At 37.8% G+C, this 25,098-nt stretch overlaps 1 protein-coding gene across 7 annotated transcripts in view; it reads right to left on the reverse strand.

The window, feature by feature from the left end:
- Positions 1-25,098, reverse strand: part of LOC124883772 (arf-GAP with Rho-GAP domain, ANK repeat and PH domain-containing protein 1-like) — an 88,142-nt gene that overhangs the window by 48,411 nt on the left and 14,633 nt on the right. For 5 of the 7 annotated variants that reach the window (XM_047391089.1, XM_047391091.1, XM_047391090.1 and 2 more), the window contains 2 exons: positions 19,178-20,320; positions 4,433-4,596 (listed from right to left, as the gene is read on the reverse strand). In XM_047391089.1, the coding sequence (XP_047247045.1) occupies positions 4,433-4,596; positions 19,178-20,214 (1,201 nt within the window). In that variant the 5' untranslated portion in view covers positions 20,215-20,320. Of the gene's footprint in view, positions 1-4,432; positions 4,597-15,971; positions 16,308-19,177; positions 20,321-25,098 lie in introns of those variants that run through there. The other 2 variants (XM_047391093.1, XM_047391092.1) reach the window with 2 other exon arrangements.

The following is a 25,098-nucleotide window of genomic DNA, read 5'->3' on the forward strand; positions in this document are numbered from 1 at the left end:
CTGTACTACAGCCCATAACCTCAAGTTACCTGCATTTACACTGGTCTCAAATCTGTCTATTCTGTTTGTGAATACGTGCAAGAATAATCTCAAAACGTCAGTGTGCAAAGCAAGGTTCAAGTTTATCTCTTGCAGCTTTTTTCTGTCAAAAAAAAATATTCCCAGGTATGGTGTTAAATGTTAAGCACAACTGCAAGCCTTCAGCATGTGAAATATTAATTTCTAGTCATACCAGTTATTTGAAACATAGAAAATACTGAGAGCAAACATACTATTTATGAACAGAGGAAGATTATTTGCAAAAAATGCTTTCTTAAATTATAAAAATATCTACTTTTATTTTTCGATTATCTACAGGCCCTTCTCAAAATATTAGCATATTGTGATAAAGTTCATTATTTTCCATAATGTCATGATGAAAATTTAACATTCATATATTTTAGATTCATTGCACACTAACTGAAATATTTCAGGTCTTTTATTGTCTTAATACGGATGATTTTGGCATACAGCTCATGAAAACCCAAAATTCCTATCTCACAAAATTAGCATATCATTAAAAGGATCTCTAAACGAGCTATGAACCTAATCATCTGAATCAACGAGTTAACTCTAAACACCTGCAAAAGATTCCTGAGGCCTTTAAAACTCCCAGCCTGGTTCATCACTCAAAACCCCAATCATGGGTAAGACTGCCGACCTGACTGCTGTCCAGAAGGCCACTATTGACACCCTCAAGCAAGAGGGTAAGACACAGAAAGAAATTTCTGAACGAATAGGCTGTTCCCAGAGTGCTGTATCAAGGCACCTCAGTGGGAAGTCTGTGGGAAGGAAAAAGTGTGGCAGAAAACGCTGCACAACAAGAAGAGGTGACCGGACCCTGAAGAAGATTGTGGAGAAGGGCCGATTCTAGACCTTGGGGGACCTGCGGAAGCAGTGGACTGAGTCTGGAGTAGAAACATCCAGAGCCACCGTGCACAGGCGTGTGCAGGAAATGGGCTACAGGTGCCGTATTCCCCAGGTCAAGCCACTTTTGAACCAGAAACAGCGGCAGAAGCGCCTGACCTGGGCTACAGAGAAGCAGCACTGGACTGTTGCTCAGTGGTCCAAAGTACTTTTTTCGGATGAAAGCAAATTCTGCATGTCATTCGGAAATCAAGGTGCCAGAGTCTGGAGGAAGACTGGGGAGAAGGAAATGCCAAAATGCCAGAAGTCCAGTGTCAAGTACCCACAGTCAGTGATGGTCTGGGGTGCCGTGTCAGCTGCTGGTGTTGGTCCACTGTGTTTTATCAAGGGCAGGGTCAATGCAGCTAGCTATCAGGAGATTTTGGAGCACTTCATGCTTCCATCTGCTGAAAAGCTTTATGGAGATGAAGATTTCATGTTTCAGCACAACCTGGCACCTGCTCACAGTGCCAAAACCACTGGTAAATGGTTTACTGACCATGGTATCACTGTGCTCAATTGGCCTGCCAACTCTCCTGACCTGAACCCCATAGAGAATCTGTGGGATATTGTGAAGAGAACGTTGAGAGACTCAAGACCCAACACTCTGGATGAGCTAAAGGCCGCTATCGAAGCATCCTGGGCCTCCATAAGACCTCAGCAGTGCCACAGGCTGATTGCCTCCATGCCACGCCGCATTGAAGCAGTCATTTCTGCAAAAGTATTCCCGACCAAGTATTGAGTGCATAACTGTACATGATTATTTGAAGGTTGACGTTTTTTGTATTAAAAACACTTTTCTTTTATTGGTCGGATGAAATATGCTAATTTTGTGAGATAGGAATTTTGGGTTTTCATGAGCTGTATGCCAAAATCATCCGTATGAAGACAATAAAAGACTTGAAATATTTCAGTTAGTGTGCAATGAATCTAAAATATATGAATGTTAAATTTTCATCATTACATTATGGAAAATAATTAACTTTATCACAATATGCTAATATTTTGAGAAGGACCTGTACATCCCAAACACATCGGAATAAACAAAATGAGTAATTTTCATACCCTATTATTCCATGTATGAATTGTTTATACATTAGCGAAAGAAGGAAATGATTGGCCATTACAAAAGCAGCTGGACTCACTACCTGGAGCTATCAACAAACTTGCAAGCAGATTTAACAATAATAAATCTCTAAAAGACAATAGTTTACCAATCTAGTTTCTGAACAATAAGGACCTGCTTGAGTTTTTGGGTCAGTGTTTCTGTTACGATAGAAAAAGTTGACCTACCAGCTCATACACAGTAAAGGTCCCACCTCTTTGTCTTTTGTCTTAAGCTTAAACCAGAAATGTCCCCACGCTTGAATTCTTGTGTTTCTTTGCTTAGACTGATTAACGCTCACCGCGGGTCGGCTAGTGTGTTCCTTTAAAGTGCTGCCTATTTTAAAACTGTGACACAGAGAGCCGACTGGCAGGAGGAAAGAAGCAGCATAACCAGAAGTGACAGCTCAAATTGTTCCTCATGCTTATTATTGTTATTTTTATTGGAAACGTTGTGCCGAAACTTGAGATCTACTTGTGGCAAGATGTGGTGGCATATATGCGGTCAAACACGTTTGTTAACATAAGTCAGAATACATAATAGAGGTTATGTTTTTGTATGACGCCATACTTAAAACAAATAAATAAGATATATTTAAAAATCTATTTTTGTTCTTGCATGAATAACACCCTGGACCCAGGTCGAGCTGCTCCCTTCGCCCTCCAAACAATCAAGTTGCAGGAAATCATCTAAATCCTGAGATAGGATAAAATGCACTGCAGTCCCACATAAAGCACCTAAAACAATCGTCTTATTCTCAGCAGCAAACAGCAGGTGGCAGCTCACTATTAACTGGAAAAGCATAAAAGCAACTGGCAGCTATGTACATTTGTTTTTCATCTAGTGCTTGTGCGCCTCCCCCTTTCTAATTCTGCTCAGGGCAACTGTCCATATGGCCCATATGAAAAGACAGAAAACCTTTTAACCAATTTGATTAATAAACTGAATTTGACTGCATTGTTTGATAACTAGGATCAATTGGAATGTACTGTATGTACTTGACTTGACAACTGTCTGTATAATTACATTATAAATGACTTTGTAGAGTGCATTGAGGCAACATGTTTTGCGAATTGGCCTGTGATGAGTGATGAATTCTGCATTCGGTTACTTCTACCTTTGCTCTCCAAATCGCACAGGTTACTGCAACAAACCAAATCAAGGAGTTGTTTACACACCAGCCGTTGTTTTATGCACAAATTTCCCTACTACAAAACAGAACACACATCCACTTGTACATTCCAGGATGTATAGTACCTGTTTATTCACAGCTGTATAGTTTATTACTTTGTATAAAATACAGTTTATGTGAGCATGGAAGACAGGAGAGAATTGAACAGATGTAAGTTATGCTGCACAATAATAACTGATATGCCAATTGAGGCATGAAGTCAAAATATTTTTCTTTTTAAACTTCCCTTCATTACAAAAAATAAAATATTAGATAACACGTTGGTTCAGTTCTTCTAATCACTCTAAAAGCAAACAAAAAAAAAACAAAAAACGATCAAACCAGAATATATGGAAAATATTAACCTGCTCACATCTTCTGCTTTATTGGTTCAAAAAACGCAGATAAGATTAAATGAAAAACAACTCTTAAAAGCATAAGGATGTCTGCAAGTCATAATAACAATGAAAAACTAACAATGCATGTGAGACTTTATGCTCATGCACAAGTGTTTTCAGACAGTTTTTCCTTTTGGACTTTGCAGGACGTAGCGAAGTACATCCTGCAGTTATATATAAAAAAGTACCGTGAAGATTGGAAAAGCGTTCAACTTACAGGATAGACAGGAATCAACCAGAAAATGTCTTGGTTCCTGCTGAAAAGCTGCTCAGAACCAAAGAACAATAACTAAAGAAGAGTTTTTCTTGACCAAAATTATCTTGATGCCAATTGTGGCGTAACGCTAATCTACCAGGAAGGACAACACAGCCCTCATGCTGGAAGGATACATTTTTTTACCAGTTTTACAGGCAGGTATTAATGTAAGTGCTGCAGGAACTTTCATTTCCAGTAAAAGGCAGGAATAAGGTACAAATGCCATAAATAGTAGCTCTTTCTGTAAAGTAGGACACAGATAAGCTTAAAAAGTCTGCAGCACTGCGCTAACCCAGACATTAACTGGACTTCCCTGTTATACTGATCAGTTAAATCATACAGATCTGAGTCTTCAAAAAAGGTCACTATAGCTTTAGTTAGTTAACCGATTAAGTATGTAACTTAAAATATTCTAAATAACTTTTCTGTCTCTTTTTTTTCTACCAGTTATTTGCATTGGTTTCAATTTGTGAATTTAACTGATGAAACTTTCACTTTGAGGCGGAATCAAAACATTATAAGTGATTGTTGCTCATCAGACATGTTAATAAACTCACCAGGAGGTTTGGAGATCCTCCTCGAAGGCAGAGCAGGCTGTGCTTCAGGCTGAACGGACGGTTGACTGTTGTCCGGCGTTTGCGGCGTCCTGCTGCAAAGTGGGACCTGCGGAGTGGGGTCTCTCTGCATCAGCTCCTCAGTTCCTGTGTTGGTCAAAGACGGGCTGGGGGGTAAAGTCGAACAGGACATGTCAGCAGAGCAATGGAGAGAAGAAGAGGAGACCTCAGGCACCATAGTGCTGTCAGATCGTGTAAAAAGTACACGCAGAACTGCTCGTTTCAACATCCTCTGTTCATCAGTTCTCCTTTTGACACCTTCCTCCTTGAAACGACAGAAATCACTGCATGTTAGACTTCACACTTTTAAAAGTATGATTGCTACATATTATTCTACCAGAACTCAATCAAAAACGGGAATCCAGAAACTGAAGCTGGACTTTTCAACAGCTGCACACAAACGGATCCAAGAGGGAAACACAGGTTCCTTTGCTCTCCTGACTTTCTGGTTTTCCTTCCTTTTTTACTGGCTAGGCTGCAGGCCCCAACCCGCTCAAGCTGTGGAACAAAGTGTCAGTGTAAATAAACCATGCTTGCAACACCCCTGGCAACACACAATCACACAAATAAACACACAGAATAGGGCCTGGACATGTATGCTGGTGGTACCAGATCACAATTTGCATTAAATCAGAAATCCAATCATTTCCAATACCATCACAGTTTTCCTATTTTCAGAGGACATCATACCGCTAGCTTAATTATTGTGAGCAGTAATTTAATACTAAACACAGGGGTTCCCCAGGCTTCAGCAAATCAAAAAAATAAAATTAAGAACTGTTTAAGAACACCAGGATTTAAATGTAAAAGCCCCTTTAACCACAAAAAAATCACTCAACTTAATAATGTCCTTACAAAATTACTCATATTTACTTCTTGATAACTCTTTAAAGCCTTATACAAGAAATATTGTCGGAAAGTGTAGATTTTTAAGACTAAACTGTTTATTGGAAGGTTTAAACAAATCAAAGATTTCCATTTTTTAAACATTGCCTGGTTTGTTTAATTTTCTTGTATCATGATTGATACATTAGGCGTTTAGGGTGAAGCAATTACCATAACGAAATATACCTGTTTTTTTGTCGTATTTTTAGAAACCATGTGTGAAATATATTGTGTGATATATTCACTCGTTTAAGAGGAAGAAGAAATAGAGGTCTGTGAAAAAGTATTTGCCCTGTTATGTTACCTCTATTTTTACTTTGTTGTCTCACTTACATTTTTCAGAACACTAACATGTTTTTATATCAGACAAGAATAGCCTGATTAAATACAGAATCAAGTTTTCAAGTGATAATTTCCTTAATTAGGCAAAAAACCTATTTAAACCAAGCTAGCAGTAGCTGAAAATGCTATTTTCCAACTTGTTAAATGATCAATTAACTGTGATTAACAACAAAATTAAAAAGCTTTATTTAATTTACTCAGACATGACCACTCAAAAACCTGAGAAATCAAAAACTATCTTAAATGGAACCTGTCTGAGAACATGAAGCGGGCTAAAAAAACATGTCATCCCCCGATCTTAAGATATCCAAAAACAGCCAAAAAACAGCTAAATCTTCGACACCTGTCCATCTAGTAAGGATTAAAAGGCCATTTCTGTGGGTTTGGGACTCCAGTGAACCACAGTGAGAGCCATTGTCCACAAATACAGAAAACGTGGCACAACCTTCCCAGCAGCAGCCGCCGGCCGGCCTACCAAGTTTATTCTAAAACCGCATCGATGATTCATCAAGAAGGTCACAAAGATGTAGCTCTGGGTTTCAGAGGACTACAGATCTCACTTGCCTCAGCTAAGGTCAGAGTTCATGATTCAGCAATAGGAATTTTGGGAAAATAGTCTGTGGACTGGTAAGACAAAAACAGAACTCATGATGGGTTTCAGTCAACTTTTAAAATCGCTGCTTCAAAGCAAACGTACTCTTTCCCATTGATGGAGGAGCTTTTAGGAGCTGGAATAATGTAACAGGAATGTTTTGATTTTAATTGTCTAAACACACAGTAAGCCAGTGTAAGAGGTAGAACTCTTACACACCCCTGGAGGGTTTTCTGCTTTTCTGCATTACTGGGTTTGTAGATTTGTCCCACCATAATAACTACAGAATCCCTCAGGCAAAACCACAAACGAATGCACTGAAAAGACAAAACAGAGCAAACTATAGCAATAAATGGACTCACCTACAGTGAGGCCCAAATTACTCATGCCTCTGGCAGATCTAGATTAAAAGTTAGTTTTCATTCAACCAAGAAGTTTGAAATAAGACAGTTATCACTATAAACATAACAAAACAATGGAGCATCATTTAAAAAAATTTTTATTTAAATAAAAAAAATGGCATGTCATAAATTACTTACAACATTCTCCATAATATTTGACAACATCTTTATTGGCACTATATAAATCAAACCCTTCTTATAATTCCTGACCAGAGTTTTCCATGTTTCCACTGGTATTTCGATGACTGATAATGTTGATAAGGTGGAAACGCCTCCTTGCCATCACCCTAATATTTAGCTTCCACTACAGATATTTTTATTAGATTTAAGGTTGGGATTCTTGCTGGGCAACTCCAAAACATTAACATTACTTCCAGTTTCCAGACGAAAAATGTTAATCAAAAGATTACATTAAACCTGAATCTCCTCAAAGCAACACCCACGTGACTACAACTGCTGCATATTCAGCTTGCACTCAATTAAATATAAACCACACCAAGAGAAAGCTTACTTCCTTCACTTAGGCCAACCAGTTTAAGACCAAGAACACAGTTAAAAAAAAAAACAAGGGGACTTTGCACTGAAATCCAAACTGTACTCGTGATGAAAATTTAGAAAGTGCCTTTGTTTTATGAGCTGATACTTTGTCTGGCATGACAAAAGCGTTCACTCCTGCTGGTCTTCCCTGCTGTATTATTTATGTCAGGGCTCAAGGCAAATGGCTCTGCAAGCAGCTATGTTTTAGTTATGCAGGTGGTTCTGGGTGTGTGAAATACAAGATAAAGAAAGGCACTTGGTGCAGAGTAGCCAACACGTTTGGGGAAAAATTACAACAGTTCTCACCTCTGCCTCTCCTAAGGAGGCCCAGGCTACCAGCCAAAAGGCTTTTCCTTTTGGCTGGTCAGAACAGATGCGGCAGAGTTCTGGAGCACATGTCTGATGATGTAAATTGTTCTTTCTTGCAAGGCTAAATTAATAAAAGCTGATTAAGTGATCATCAATCTCTTTCTTTGTTAAATACAATTTTGAGTCTAGGTTCTTGGAAGCTCAGCACTGGATATATATTTCCCACTACAGAGGTTTTTTTTAGTACATTTAAGGTTGTGATTCTTGCTCCACCAGGAAACAGAACCAGCACAACATCTGGATTTTTAAAATAATTCACTTTATCATTCACTTATCACTGGCTTTTATTGCGCAATCTGCGTATGGAGCTCCTCCAGCCTTGCAGCGGACCGGACCGGAGCAGATACAGTGTAAATTCAGGGTTACAGTAAATACGGCACTGAGTGAAACAACCAGAGGTGAAGTGAACAGCATGGGGCAGCAGCAGACACAAGGGATGATTCAAGATCTGAAGACACTACCTGGTGTGTCATTTTTTAAAACTTTAAATTAGAGTCTTTAGAGAAACATTTATTTAAATATACTGTATGTGTGTATAATTTATCTTATTTTATTATTTATAATAATTTTGGATTATTATAAATAATAATAAATAATAATTTCGGATTTTTTATTATTAACAATAACTGCCGATATCTAAATCTACTTTTGCAACAAGGAAGTGTTTGTACCTGCTGAGCTTCGATCTGTTTGGCAACAGCAGCAACAACCTTTTCTCTGGTGATCTTTCCCATCTGATCCTCTGAACAGCGTAGCTATAGCATCTGCTTTCAACACTCTCCTTCATTTGTCAGATATCTCCACCTCTGACATCATTTGATCTGATCCTCTTCGCTAAAGGAAAATAGTGCAGATGAACGGCTGATGTCGTAATATTGCTGCCACCATCAGCAATGCACCGTTTCACTATATTAACGCTGTTTTTAACACAACTTGACTTCTACCTGAACAGTTTATCATTGACGCTCACACAATGAATGACAGGAGACTTCCCCTTTGACGTCGTTTCCTGCTAATTTTTGACAAAATTTAAAATCGAAATATGCTTATTTTATGTCACAATTGTCTCTAATCGCGTCTTTAATCCTATTATCATGTCAATTACAGCCCAATTTCTTCAATATTAAAGATGTTTTCTTTCAATTTCGGCATTTGTAGGAAAAGCGTGTCACAGGCACTTTTAAACACAACAATGACAGAGAAAAAGTCATTTCATAAATATCTTGCACCAACAAGCAAAAAACAAAAATATCTTGTTGCCAATCCATCTAAAGGAAGCTTAATTTAAAAGCGCCTGAAAAAGACAAGTTCCTAAAAAACAAATAAGCCACCTTTAAGACTGAACTGATCAGAACAAAAAAAAAAAAATCGTTGGTTTTCACAACGTTATGTACCGTCACCTCCGAAAGCAAAAGCCACATGACTACAGCTGCTGCATCTTCAGCTTGCACTCACTGAAGTGTGAACCACACCAAGGGACTGCGTATTTTCATTACTTAGGCCAACCAGTTTAAAACCATTAACAGAGTTAGGAGAAAACGAGTGAACTTTGCACTGAAATGCAAACTATACACACCAAGTAAGTAAACTTGACAGAGCAGATTCCACAGAAAAATGAACTACTTCTTCAGACAGGTCTGTTCATTCATACATGCAAAAAAGAAATGAAGCTACAGACCTTTATGTCCAAAATGTGACGAAATCCAAAATGCTGACCTGCATTGAGCCTGCACATTTTTAGTCCATCAGATTCCTCCCTCTTGTGAGCATTAACAATACACACATTTGATTACCTCTTAGAACTAGATTTAGACAGAACCAGTTTAGATACAAGACCATCACTGTAAGTACATTTGTACATAATAATATATAATATTCATATGCTTACTTTCTTTTGATTTAAGGCCTCTGAAGAAAGCTGCCTAGTCAAAATCTGACTTTGAGCAAATAGTCAATTCATCAGACCCTCGTGAACACTTATATTTACTCATCACCCCATTTCTGTCTGCTAATAGGATCAGACAAGACGCATCTAAAATTACTAACCAATATCCACACAACATTAACTGAATGTCCCCCATATTCAGTTAGGAGACAGGAGGTAAAGACTATTTCAAAACATTTCAAAATGAATCATCAGTCTTAAGGTCCTAAATCAGATGACAGATAAGGTTAAAGATGACCCCAGTGTTTTCCAAGGCAATCTTTCGCAACCTTGCTGACATATAAAGATAGTAAGAAAAGATGGTAAGTGAATATGTATACAGAGATAAGAGAGATAAAAAAATGTTGCCTTGAAACCATACTGTCTCATTTCTCTTTGAGAAAAGAAAAATATTAATGAAATGAATTGTGCTGAATTGAATAGGTACTTTGTCAAGCTACAACTACAAACTTCAAACTGTTTAATGAGAATTTTAATGTGGCAGACACAAGGTGGTGACTAACTTTAAAGTGAAAGCAAACAAAAATATAGTTTTAAAACAAATTCATTAATAAAAATCTGAAAATTGTGGAGCGCTTGCCTCCCCTAGTAGAGTGATAGTCCCCTTTACACTGATACCACTACATAAAATCCAGTGCGAATTCCCTTCAAAAGTCACCTAAATACAAAGTAAAGTTGAGCTGTGTGCAGCTTAATCTCAGTTTGAATCCAGCCATTTTGTGAAGGCCCTGAAGGATTGTTGGAGAACATTAAATGGACTGAATTCATGTAGCGCTGTTCTAGCCATGCTGACCACTCAAAGTACATTACAATAGAGCCACATTCACTCGAACAAAAGTGCACACATTCATACAATATGCAGATCGGTAACTTAGGGTTAAGTGCCTGGCTCATGTGACATATCAGTATGTGGCAGGAGTATGCTAGAATCAAACCCACTACTTGCCTATTGCAAGACAACCACTCTAACCACCGAGCCACAGTCATGGGGGTCTTTACTGCATTGCACAAATTAATACTAAGTTGCGTCAGGACTCAATGGGTCAAGACATAAATCAATGTAGCACTATTTGTTCCTAGGATTCTTCTATGTAAAATTCATTATATAAGGTATTTAACTGCCCTCTTATAATAGATTTTAGCAAATCCTCCTAGATAAAGCTAAGATAGCTGTAATATAGTATTTTTAGACCTTTACTTCTACTTCTCATTATTACTTAACAAAATGTTGGTTGCACTAGAAAACAGCAAAATTCTTTTGCAATATACAATAGTGGCCAAACAGCATCATGAAGCAGAGAGGTCTGAGATAAAGAGGCTTAAAGCTGGATTAGGTTGTAAAACTATGAAGAGAAAGAATATAGCAAAACATGGCCATCCACCTTAACTGACAGGCCAAGCAAGGAGAGCATTAATCAGAGAAGCAGCCAAGCAGCCCATAGTAACTCAGGAAGAGCAACAGAGATATTCAAAGCTCAGGTGGGACAATTTTCAAAGATGTTTTATTGTCATTGCATGTTTGACATACAGCAAAATGTCTGTGAGTCTCCTTAAAAACACCATACATTCACATTTCAACTCTTAATCATGCACTCCACAAATTTGAAAACTGGTGCTCTGCTCAGATGAGACAAAAAAAAAAAGAACTTTTTGGACTGCAAAATGCTATGATTGGAAGGAAACGAACACTGGTCATCACCCTGAACACACCATCCCAACAGTGAGACATGGTAGTGGCAGCATTGTGCAGTGAGGATGCTTTTCTTGAGCAGGAACTAGGAAAACTTGTGATATGTAATATTAATGGCTTTGGGATCAAAATAAATCCCAGATAATGAATATTCAATATTCCCATCTAATTGCTTCTGGCCGACATTCACGGTTCTGATAATAAAACAACTCATTTCTAGTTTCCAAATGACTTTAAAACCTTACCACCTCTTTACCATTTAAAACTTTATATGCTGCAATAACTAACAGGTGTCGCTAAATATTTTACTACCAAAGACAGCCTGAATGCATGGTACTCAAATAATTAACTAGCGCTTATTGCAGTCCAGGCAATTCTTCATCAAATGTGCAGTGCATACAGTGATATTGGAATAGGGAACAATTCACAATATATTGCACAGCCTTAGTTAGAGTGGTTAGGGCAACCCTTGGCAAAAACCAGCTAGAGGCTGCAAAGCACTTGAGAATGGTGTAGAGGTTCACCTTCTAGCAGGACAGCGACCCTAAACAACTAACCTGGCTACAACTAGATGGCCAAGATCAAAACCTACTCATGTGTTAAACTGGTCCAGTTGAAGTCCAGACCAGAATGCAAATGAAACTGATTGGCACTCTCCATCCAATCTGTCCAAACCTGTACTATTTTGCAAAGCAGAATAGGCAGAAAGAAATCCAATTTGTATGTCAATATAAAAATAATAGACTTTTAACTGAATTACTGCAGCTACGAGGAATTTGCTAGTTATTTTTTCTCTACATCAAGGATGGCCAGGCATATTCTTAGGGTTAAAGAAAATAACAAAGGAAGATCTGCAAGTCTTTTTTTGCATCTTATTTATTTAAGCCAGTTTCATAAGTAGTAAACAAGAAAAATTATATAGTGGCAATCAAACCTAGAAAAACATGAAAGACAATGAAAAAAGGGTGTAGGCTGAGGCTACAGCTTTTATAAACATAAGAAGTTACAGATTTGAACAAAAATCACGATTTGTTCCTTCTTCAACTGAACGAACCATAAAGCAAAGTACTGAGCTTTTTCAAAGCGTTTCAGTATGCTAAAGGTTTTTTATTTCCCAAAAGGAGAAATAGACTAAACCACACCCAAAGATGAGTAAACTATTGTATTGTGTTACTTCAGAATAGTCCATCAACCAATCAGTACAGAATAGGCCAGACTAGGTTTGAAGGCCTTTAGGAGAAACAAACTTCCACAGAAGATGACCAAGGGTTATGTTGAGGGGTTATTTTACCACGTCAACATCAAAGAGAGTAGACCTCTTGCAAACTCCTTTGTAACTAGTTATTCTTCATCATTGCTTTAAATGAGAGGGTAGTGCCTTGCACATTTTTGTGCAATTTTATTACAGATAATCTAAAAACATCAGTTGCAATTTTACCATGTTTTTATTGTTAGCAAAATCATTTACAACCCACATTTACTGTCCTTCATTTATGCTCACAGAGAATCTATTGGATACCTTTTTATTATCAACATTTTGACTCATTTTCTGTGGCTGAATAATTTATTTCAGGACTGCAGGAAGCTTGAGTGTATCCCAGCAGTCAACAGGCAGGAAACACCCTAGAAAGCTCACAAGTACATTTCAGAGGCCAACATAGTGACGTGCAACTGCACAGACACACGTTAACACCTAAAGGTCATTAGGAAACACCTAAAATATTAACATGCTTGTTTTCAGACCGTGGAAGGAAACCTCAGTGTGTGGAGAAAACCCAACAATCTACATGAAACTTTCCAACACATCTACCGCTTATACCTGTAAAAGGTTCTAATCATTATTATGCTGCTGTCACTGGCTTTTTTTATCTTGCCCTGTACGATGGCGTATGTATATGGATCTAAAAAGAAACCTAGGGTTCTATTAGCTTCATGATGTATGGGTTTTGCCATGTCATCACTGTCTCATTTACTTTTTTCCCCCATATGTAAGAACTACCTGACCATCTAAGGATGAAAGTTTAATGTTATACACAGAAATGATGGGAAATAGAAGAAATAAAATAGTCTTAATTCACCCTCAGTTTAGAGCTCCAAGCAAAGTCTTGGTTTATGGGATGAGGACGATCATGAGAATGTTGAGGGATCAGCCTAAAGCTACATGGGAAGAGCTTGTTAAACCACCTGCTAGGGGACTCATCTACACGTCCATCTTAGGCTTCATAATTTCCTAATGAACCTCTAAACGAGTTAGAGAAGGCTTGGGAGAAGGTGCTGTGGTCAGATGAGACCAAAACCGAGCTGTTTTGCATCAACTCAACCATCTCCACTCTCAGGGATGGAGGTGCAACATTATGCTTTGGGTATGGTTTTCTGCTAGTGATACATCATCACATTGAGAGGCCAATGAAATGGCTTGTTTAATGTGAAGGCTAAGATGAGAGAACTACCGACGAGCCTTGGATGGGTCACAAGATACACTATTAAGATAATGCAGTGGCCAGAGAAAGCACATTAAATGGAGCGGCCTAGTCAGTTTCTGGATCTAAATCCTACAGACGATAATGGGAACTGAAGCTACCTGCTTGCCAAGAAGCAACGAAGAAACCACAAGAATTTAGAGAGCTTCTATAAAGAGGAGCGGGTCAGAATCCCTCCTAAAATGCTTAAAAATCCGATTACAACTGCAGAAAACGATGTGCCTGTCAAGAAAGGTTTTCTACTAAGTTCTAAGTTACACAGTCAAATAACTTCACTTAACAACAAGCAACCTCATTCTTAACCTTTATGTAACAATTTATTTTGTTTACATTCCATCTTTCTGCAGTAAAACAAAACTACCATAAAATGAGAGGACTGTTTTTGTTTGTAAGTGAGCAAAGTTACAAAACCAGAAGGGGATCAAATACTTATTTCCTCCAGTTTCAAAAATTATAGTAAGAATTGCACACAGTTTAACCGTCTGTTTCCAAGTTGCCAGGAAAGTCGGACGTTTCTGTCAATCCACAATTGCGAAAGTTCCTCTTTATCCATTTCTCTTGCAGTGTATGAAAATCCAGCTCATAATAATAACTGTCAACTCTTGAAAGTTCCCAAGCTGCAAGGAGGGAGAGCATTAATCAGAGAAGAAGCCGAGGTGTCCATGGTAAATCTAGAGGAGCTGCAAAGATCCCTATAAGCGAACGACGTTTGCAGAAAAAACTAACACCTTGACTTCACCTTCCCCGCTATGAAACACAGTGAAGACCGTATCATGCTGTGGGGGTGCTTCTCTTCAGCAAGGACACTGAAGCAGTCTAGCGTTGATAGATACAGCAAAATGGGGACATCCTGGAAGAAACCTTTTAGAGACAGCAAAAGACATGAGGGGTGGATGTTCACCATGCAGCAGGACAACAGCCCTAGGCAAACAGCCAGACCTACAGGAATGGTTTAGATCAAAGCATATTCATGTCTTGGAGTCGCCTAAATCTAATACAGAATCTGGAAGACTGGGAAATGTATGTTCACCGATGCTCTCTATGCAATCTGACTGACCTCGAGCTATCTTTCGAAGAATGGCCAAGTCTTTAATTCTCAACATGTGTGCATCTGGTAAAGACAGAAACACTTTCCAAACCTTTATATGGAAATAAAATTGAAAAAGATGTATCATTTTCCTTCCACTTTACAAACATGCTCTACTTTGTGTTAAATTCACAGAAATCTGTGGCAGCAATGAGACAAAATGTAAAAAGGGTTAAGCTGTACATAAACTAAGAAACTGAAAAACTAATTCTTCACCACTGTGTTGCATATCCTCCAGAAGAAGTAGATGCAGCCTGCTTTTGTGAGCAGATACTAGCTTTTAGCCCAACGGCACTTCAGCAGTATATCTAAATCACAACCCTTTCTTTCTAAATTACTTATCAGGCACAGTTATTGCTTGGCTTTTTTTTTCTTAAATTAAAACAAAGAACACAGGAAAAAAAAACAGCAGACAATGACGGGAAACAGGCCCCAGTTCCCTCTTTTTCTCAGAGGAAGAGTGCTGAGTGGGGTTCGCTAGCTTCGCTCTATATTTAACTCCAACTCTTCTGAATAACGATGACTGTGAGCTGAAGAAACAATGAATGTTTCTTTTCACCACCCACACTGTGTGCATGAGACTTGTTTTAGGCAGTTCAGAATAACTGCGCAGAATGTTGGCTGAAAAACCCTTTGACAACGGTTTTGGCAAAAATGGGGCGTCTTTAAATTAGCAAGTGCATTTGCTGCAGCATTTGGTGTTGAAAGCAAGCTAAATGCATCACAGTAGCACAGCCTTGACCTCATCTATAAATAGCATTGGTCGTTTTTGTATAAAGAACAAACCATGCATGAGATGAAAGCTAACAAGAATTATGCAAGCTATGGCGCATTTAAGGCAGCTTGACAGCAGGAAGCCAAATATTTTTTGTTTTGGATTCCATGCGTCTGTGTCCAGTTTTGTGTAGATATATAGGTAAAACACCGATAAAACTGCCGGTTCTGTAGACATTTCCCAGTGCCGGACAGGACCAAACAGGGCACCTGGTCTCTCAAAGAGTCTTCTAAAAGAAAACCCACTAAAACCTTCAGATTCTTCTCAAGATAAAACTAACTCATAGACAGGTGCCTCTCTGACAAAAACACGAGGTAGCTTCAGCTTCAACGCATCACAGACCCAACACATAGAGAGACATGTTTTATATAAACATTACCTTCCGCACCATGCTCATGAGGAGTCCTCTTCCATGATGATACCATCTTAAACACAGACACATCAAAAAGAGCAGGAGGAAATGACTTGGTGACCAGAAAATGGGAGGGGAGCAGAAAGCCACACTGACAAGAAAGAAAGTACCACCAAGAGAGCGTTTGAATGCGTTCTGACGAAGGCTGCAATTATTCCAAGGATACTTCCTGGTCACAGATCACCTTAGACTTCTCAAATCTAGATTTCTCACTGTCTCTTTCTCCCAGCGTCACTCTGGGAGGCTGATGGGGAGGAGGAGAGTTTTAAAACTGCTGCTTGTTGTTCTGCATTGTGACTTCCTCGCGCTTTCTAAAGCTGGTTTCCCTTAAAAACACAGACGTGTGTTAGTCATAATACAAGTGGTCTGCATGCACACGCACAAGGTTAAGCTCCAGGTTTCCCTTATAAATGAGGTGACAGAAAATAAGGAGAGAGTGATCACTGCAAAACATGCAGACAAAATACTATAAACTGATCTAAAGAAACAACTGCTCGGCTGCTCAAAGTAAAGTGTGAAATATAGATTTGTAAACACTTCACGGTGTACAGTAATTGCATAAAAGTCTAAAAACATAAGGTATGAACCCTAAATCCCTAAATGTTTACTTGACACACACACACACACACACACACACACACCCTTCTTTGTTATGGATTAAAATGGACACGGTTGAGACTAATTCACTAGGTGTGCAGTGTGCTGCAGTTCCTCCGCAAAGGGAAGTGCCTAATGTTACTTTCAGGAAGTGTTAAAAACTGCAATCTAACATTTTATAAAGTCCTGCATACAAGCTCACAATGGGTGCACTGTCTCAGTTATGCCAGTAGGTGGCAATGTAGATCAAGCAAAGTTAAATGGCAGCTCTTAATGTCACATAAGTATCAGCAACTTCCACTAATTACTGTTAGCATTGTTTATTTTGTTGTTTTTCTATTTTACATTAGTAGCTGTAACTTTCTAATGAGGAACTGGACTGACTCCAAGAGCAAGACTGTTTTAGATACTCTAGACCAGGTCTGTAACCTTTACAGGCCAAAGAGCCATTCTTCAAGTCAAGCTTAGTAAATCTCATTCAGAGCCGCAAATGTTACATCACTGTTTGAGAAATAACTACTTAGAAGTTTTGATAGATATCTAAAAAAAGGAAACTTGTTTGCATTTTTAAAGAACTACCAACAAAGAACTTCTATTTTTAGGTTTGAAAATAAAGAAAAATATAAAACTTTTGAAAAAAGAGGTTGAGCACATGTTCTTCTATGAGATGTTGATATTGGAGGAAAATTATGTAAAAAAAAAAAAAAAAAGTACATTGTTTTCAATCTAATGACCAGAAAAATAGATCTAAAAATATATTACTGCTACTTTTTAGTGTCTGTTTTCCAAATTCATTGCAGTTAATTCATGAAAAAAAAGAAGAAAAACAGCTGAAACCAGCAATGCCGGCCCCCCACTCTGGACGCATAATGTAAATACTGTGGAGAATATGTAAAATTTGTTTTACAAACACCTGAAGGACAGAAATTACTTCAAAACAGGTGAAGGCAGTGAAGACAACAGGATTACCTCAAACTGACACAGGAAGTGACTGAGGAAAAGGAAGGTGGTTCAGAGCAAAACAGGACAAAGAAATATGTTAAGTATTTGAAAGTGCTTTTACTTTAACTCAGTTCCAGCAATGTGTATTTAACACATGTAGGGCTGCCAGTAACAAACATTTTCTTCCCAAATACTTTATCCGATAATCTTTTTGATTAATCTACACAGCTATTTTCTCTCTAAGTCAAATGCAATTTTTTAGGGTTTGTTTGTTGTTTTTACTCACTAAATTTGGCATTTATTGCATGACACACACACAAAATTAAATCTAAGATGGCTAAGATCCTCCCTATCTCAGAAAAGGCAAAACAAATTGTAAAGTTTGCTGCGACTTTTACTGTAAAGTTGTTGCAACTGTCAAGTGGTGAGAACCAGGGCTCTATGGGGTGTTCCTTTGGAGTGATAGAGATTAAGAATGAGCATTAAATAATGTAAGACAGGAACGGCAGATCTTTAAGAAGGATTGACTGATGAAGAGAAAGGTCTTGGACTGATCATTTACTCGTAAATCAGGTCAGCTGTTTTTTAGTTTAGAGTGTGCAGAGATCCTCAACCCTTTACTTTTTCAGAGCTGGTGGTATAGAATTTAGAAAATCTTTTGTTTTAATTTCTTGTGTGTGTGTGTAATGGAGTTCCTGCATTATTACTGTGTTAATAAACGAATAATGATCTCATTGTAGCCTTTGTAATGGAATCAAATAACCAATATGTTCTTTTATAGCCATTGCAAGTATAAAACAAAGTATAAATCATGTCAGCCAACTAACAAAACTCTAGTTAAATACTTTTTAGATTATTTGGTCCAAATATTTTGGGTTGTTTTTTGATTCAATAAGTGCATTAATGGTGAGAGCTTACAGTTTGCTTTTAGCTTACTGTACTTGTTAGGGACATATGTTTTGATGCATAAATGTGAATAATTTTGTAATACCTTAATTCTCTGGATTCAAAATTATTTTCCGTCAAAGAAACTGTAGCAGACTTTTTCACCATTTTGCTTTATAGTCCTTAGAAAACAAAAGTCGGGATTGGCAGATTAGAGTTCAAATTTCAAAGAAAAAGTTAATCGATGGAAAGCATCCCACATTTTTTATAATTTCTTGAAAACAAGTCTTTTTAAGAAGCCCACTCCTACCTGATGGACACATCTATTTCACACATATTAATGGCAGAGAAACAACCTAACGGAAAACTGAATTTCTACAGCGGCACCTGCTCAGAAAACAAAGACAGGCAAACAGAAGAAAACAGAAGAAGACCGACGACGAAAAGCAAGCTGCGTGTTCACAGCAGGGTCCACTGTGGGGAAGGAGCTGTGGAGGGAGGGCTGTAGCACAGTGGAAAGCAAGGGGGAGAGACCTGTAAGGTGGGCTTGTTCAAAATTTTTAGGCTAGGTCCACAGTTTTCTCAGAACTCCCTATTGCAGCTTTAAAGATATAATTTAATGCTGACATCATGGTTTCTTACTACTTTGAATCTTAAATGTTCACTACTTGTTGCATCTGCTCAATACCTACATGTAAATGGTAACACAGCTCTTCAGATTAAAGTCAATGCAATAATGAAATCCTCACCTATGGGTATTGGGCGACATTAGAGGAACCCGCTGTGGAATTGGTGGCGGGCCTTTAGATCCTACTTTTGGAGGAAGAGGTGGGACGTTTTTGTCTTCACTGGGAGAGGAGGCCGAGGATATGGGTGAAGCTTTCCTGACTTCCGCCCCACCCAGAGGGTGGGTATCTGGCCGTATGCTTAATGTCTGAGGCCTAGTTTGGGTAGACTGGATGCTTGAAGTTTTGATGGGTGCTTTTGTGGAAGCAAGGGTGCTGGTGGGGGTGGAATTCTGGGATGAAGATCTGCACTGTCCTTCCGGAGGTACGACAACAATCCTGTCTAAACTCAAGGACTCAGAGTGCTGAGCAGGAGGTGAGTAGCTCAGGGATGAGGTGAAGCGCTGTGGGGGGCAGTTAGGGGTGCTGCGGGGGGGAACAGGTGGTAAAGAAGTGTCAGATGGTGGAGACACAATGAATGTAGAGTGGCAATTCACTGGAGTCATAGAACGAAACTTAGTCCTCTCCTTTGCCACCGGCTTGGCTCTTTTTTCATCTAGCGCCCCACTCCTGTCTTCCTCCTTTGTTCTTGCAAGAGCAGCGTGTCTTTGTAGAGGAACAGGCTTTGTTTCTCCTTCTTCTCTACTGTTCTCTTGTATGTTGGACACGTATCTCTCCTTGGGGACTGGTTTGTCTCTCTCCCTAGGTATAGGTCTTCTTAACTCGCCATCCATTATATCTTCTTCCACTTTTCTTTGCATAGGAACAGGCACAGGCTTCTCTCTCCTTATAACCTCAGGATGAGAAGTCTTCTTGGATCTCTCAGGCTTTACAAGGTTAGAGTATGCATCATAACTACCGGTCATTTTGTCAAGGCTTGCCAGGATTCGCCTCTGATGACCTGGGAGGGTGATGCTCATCTGTTCCAGCAGATCCGGCGTGAGGTTCTGGCACTCTTGTAACGTTGCCAGCCCAGCCTCCTGAAATGCCTCGCCATACTGCTCCAAGCGAAGCATGCTCAGCCAGTCGCACACCTTAGCACTAGATTCGGACTGAGACATGGCTGGTTAGTATGTTTGCAGCATGTGTGAGGGTCAACGTGCCATGTGGGTTGGCTTTCATTAGAGAAAAGGCAGGCCTTCGCACTTCAGATCATCACTCTTCAACCTGAGGAAGAGACAAAACAGCAAAATGTCACTTTTGACAAACCACATTATGTAGCTTTAGGAAATTTTATTCATTTAATAAATTACTATGTATACCGATGGACATGGTAAAAGCAATCTTTTTTTCCTCACTGTCTGATATTAAAATCAGACTAAACATGTTTTGTTTAAGTTCATTTAGGATTACCAAAATTATTTCGATTTCCCGTTTGCCAGAATAATGTGGGTGATTTTTTTAGAGGTTAATTCACATTTGAGTTAAATGGATGCACACCCATGAATGAATCTAAATGAAACACCTTAAACAAACTGTGAAATGTGCATCAACTCCACAACAAAGGAAAATATCTTGTGAAGATGCTGGCTGAAGCTGGTATGACAGTATCATTGCCCACATTTAACAAGTCCTGTACCGACTTGGGCTAAAAGCCTCTCAAAGAGGAAAAAAGTTATTACCCTACAATCTAGATAAAAAGCCAGAATATAGGTTGCAAATACTCTCCTGGACAAAGACCTACATTTTAAAGACAACTTTCTTGTGGTCTGATTAAAGTACAACTGAAGCGTTTGACCATAATGACCATTTCACATTTGGAAGAAAAAGGGGGTGGCTTGAAAGCCTGAGATTACTGTCCCAACTGTGAAGTACGGGGGTGGCACCATCATGTTGTGTAGGTGTTTCACAGCAGGACCGACACTTCACAAAACAGAAGATATCTTATTGAAGCAACATCTCAAAACATCAGCTTGGGCACAGATGGGTTGTCCAAATGAACAATGACCCTGATCTGACCACCAAATTAGCTACCAAATTTAGCTTAAAGTGGGTTCAGGACAACAAAGTCAATATTTTGTAGAGACCACCACTAAGCCTTGATCTCAGTCTGATAGAGGATTTGGAAGCAGAGCTAAAATGGTGAGTGTGTGCAAGGCAGCCTACAAACCTGACTCAGTTACACCAGTTATGTCAGGAGGAATGGGTCAGACTTCCAGCAAACTCTTTTGAGAAGCTTGTTGAAGGATACCCGAAATGTTTGACCCTACCAAAATAAAAACGTTGAAAAAGATTTTTCTCCCATTATTCCAGCATTTAACAAATATAAATTATTTTTGGTAATCCTAAGTGACTTAAATTAGACAATATTTAGCCTAATTTAATATCAGACAGTGAGAATTTGTAAAAATAATGATAGTAATAAAATAAAAGATTAAAGAAAAAAAGAAAACTAAGCATTAAAATTGTTTACAGATTTGATGATCCTTCAGATAATGTTTAAGTTACATTATAAGAAAAAACTCTTCTAAACCTGGTAATCTGTTACAGTAATTACCATCTTTCAGGACAGCAGTTTGTGGTACAATAGTCACCTCTAGTGGTGACCCTTGAGGCAATGCTACTTTCAGTCTTAGAAAATAGTATAAAAAATACGACAACTCTATAAGCCTTTTTTCTTCTTTTTATTTCCAAAACATATATGGCAAATAAAGATTTGACATGGTTTGGGAAGTGATAAAAATTTATGTCAGAGAATACCTTTAGCAGCACGCACTTTTAAATATGGTCCTGCCTGTTTAAAAGTTCAAAAATTTATTTTAACAGTTTTAGCAACAATACGTTTTCGATAGAAAAGGTGCAGTCCAGAATAGTGTTAAGATATTGAAATAAACTTACAGTATTAAACTTAAACATATTAGAATGTGATGCAGCCGAAACCCAGTTGTTTTGAAATGTCCCACTCACACTTTTATGTGCATTTAGTATATTTTTGTATAAAAGATTTAATAATGTACTTGATTTAGAGTTGATGCGACAAAAATGTTTTTTGGACATTTCCTTCCATGTCTTGAAATTGCTGCATCATCTGCATACCGTTGAACATTAACATTTATGAGAAAACCTGGTAAAGCTTTCAGTATAAATAGTAAACAAGCCTGGCTCAAGAAGGGAGCCGTGTGGGACCCCTACAGTGCAATGTGCACATAAACTGCCATAACAAATTTTTTATTAAAGGCAAATGGAAAAAGTATGAGTAGACATGTGACTTGCACAAGAGATTATAATAATGTACAGACAGCTAAAATACCGCTGGATAAAAGTAGCAGATAAAACTTGCATCCAATCAGTTGTCATTCGGGTATATCTTCTGCTTCTCTGTCCTTTAAACTCTCTGGTCATTTTTCCAACTAACCATCTACAGAGATCCTGATGTGACGTGATACAACAAGTTTTGTTGAAGCACAATTTTCATAATCATCTTGATCACAAAGGACATTCAAAAAGGTGGTGCAATTGTTTAATTCCATCAATACTATTATAAAAAAAAGAATAGATATTGATACATGCATTGGTCACATTAAACTGATTAAAAAACTTGTGATTTAAAAGTCTAAAACTTGGATCTGAGAAAGCTGTAAGTGCAGACCTGAGCTTGTTCTGTCTGAAGGTCGAACAACCACAGAGATTTATTTGCTAAATTGTTGTGGTACTAAAACACATAAATATCAATGTTTTTCTCTCCATTCCATGCAATCAAACACTGAAGACACATTCTCGTTGACATCACATTAACAACACATTATTTTTACCATCTAGGCGGGATGAATAGACAGTTTCGCCTACAGATACTTCCGAAATGTGTTTTAGGATTCATAAGAAGGCTTTTAATAATTTGGTTTCTGCGTTTAATAAAAACCTCAATATTTAAAAGATTTTTTACCTTTTCATAAAGAAAGAGATTGTACTTTCAAAAAAGGACACACTCTTTCTGTAAACTGTCTGTTTATATTCTTCTGATTTATTTCCATTAAGTCAGTAAGACGCCGAAAATACAAAAAGGCTGCAGTAAAGCAGAATTAGACTTTAGGTTCTGGTCAATATAAAATAAGAGGTGGATGATGTGTATTGACCACATGATGTAATATGTAGACTGTCAGACAGGGCGGTATGGAACGCCAAAGTGTTCAATATTAAATAAATAAATGAAACATTATGAAATAAGTATCTACACCAATAAATAATAGATAATGATTTAATGTGACAATGAAATTGTGAAATAATTGAATAAATATTAAATTCTCAGCTCATTATTAGGAAATATATTTCATTTTCCATTAAAAGCTATTTTAGAATCAAAATCAGAATCAGAATAAAAGATTTTCATATACAATTTTTACCTAATAACTTAAATTATTGTTGAGTCTATTTTTATGTGATTCCAGCAGTTTTCCTATTTCAATGTCATTTTTTTTTTTCAAAAAGCCAGCTTTTATTTTATAAGGGTGATTTTTCCCCATGGGCAATTATTTCATAATTCATAAATATTTAATAATTTTATTAAGGTCATGCAATCATATAAATCAGGTGTACTGGAACAGAGCCACATCTTAAATATGTAGGGCAGGGGTACTTGAGGAGCAGGCTTGGAAACACTGGTATAGATGACCCTCTGACATAAATTCAAGAGAGTGTCATCACCTCTCATGATTCTGGATAAATTGCCTAAAGTGACACAAAGGTATTTTACAGATAAGCATTAGTAGGTACTTTGACCCGTTATTTCTCCAAAAATCTACAGTAAAATTATTAAATATTTATTAATTACATAAAACATGTATTTGAAAGTTGTAAACATTTAATTAATATAAATGTTCTTAAGGATACTTTTCTGTTTTTCTCTTATTTCTCAACCGTGACTGTCGGCTCACTTGACTGCAGTAAACTGTGCTGGTGACACAGAAAACATAACAGCAATAACCCCGATGGTTATGCCAGACAGCACTAAAGTCTTGAGTGCTGTGCTCTGCATTTTCCATGCGGACACGGTGCTCAATGGCTCTTAAGAGTATCCACAATGGCGTCGTTGATGCTAACATTCTGGAGAGCAATTATCATCCCGATCATTGGAAACATGTCATCCAAACAACTCAACATGGCATCATATGATAAATTATTCCCCTCAATTTGATCTGCTAAGGTAACCAGAGCTGAATGAAGTTCAAGAAACTCCACCATCCTTCCTAAACCTTGAGTTGGAGCAGTAGCTGCTCAGGGAGCAGGTATCCAGGAAACTAATCTCTATGTACGGCTCAGCCAATGAGGATGCGGGTCCAGCCCGTTGATGCTGATTGGCCCACAGTCATTCAGTTGTAAAATGACATTATGAAATAAATGGCCATGGGGAAAAATAATCCTTGTAAAATAAAAGCTGGCTTTAAAAAAAAATTATAATTTGAAATAAAAAAAACTGCTGGAATTACATAAAAATAGCCTCAACAATAATTTCAATTAGGTAAAAATTTTACATGAAAATTCTTTGATATTATAAAGCTGATTTTTAATGGAAAATGAAATATATTTCCTAATAATGAGTTAAGAATTTACTATGCATTCAATTATTTCACAATTTCATTGTCACATTAAATTATTATCTATTATTATTTATTGATGCAAATACTTATCTCATAATGTTTCATTTATTTATTTATTTTGAACACACATTCTATAGACCGGTGAGCATGAATGGGGTTTTAACATTTTGCTGACAAGAGGTTGTGACTGTTCCTTAAATGCATAAATCAGTTTTTATCTCTCGATTTGGAGACATATTCTCCTGTCAGACTGCCACAGAGAATGGACCCTTCTCCTTGAATTTTTCTCTGTGTTAAATCCACATAATTGCAGCGTTGTTTTGTTCCGTCTGGTTCTCCTAAAATTTGAAGGTGCTACAAGTGGAAATGTTAGATGTAGCCCTATCAATTAATTTCGACCGTGTCCTTTTT

This window comes from Girardinichthys multiradiatus, chromosome 18, assembly GCF_021462225.1.
Source record: "Girardinichthys multiradiatus isolate DD_20200921_A chromosome 18, DD_fGirMul_XY1, whole genome shotgun sequence".
NCBI lineage: Eukaryota > Metazoa > Chordata > Actinopteri > Cyprinodontiformes > Goodeidae > Girardinichthys > Girardinichthys multiradiatus.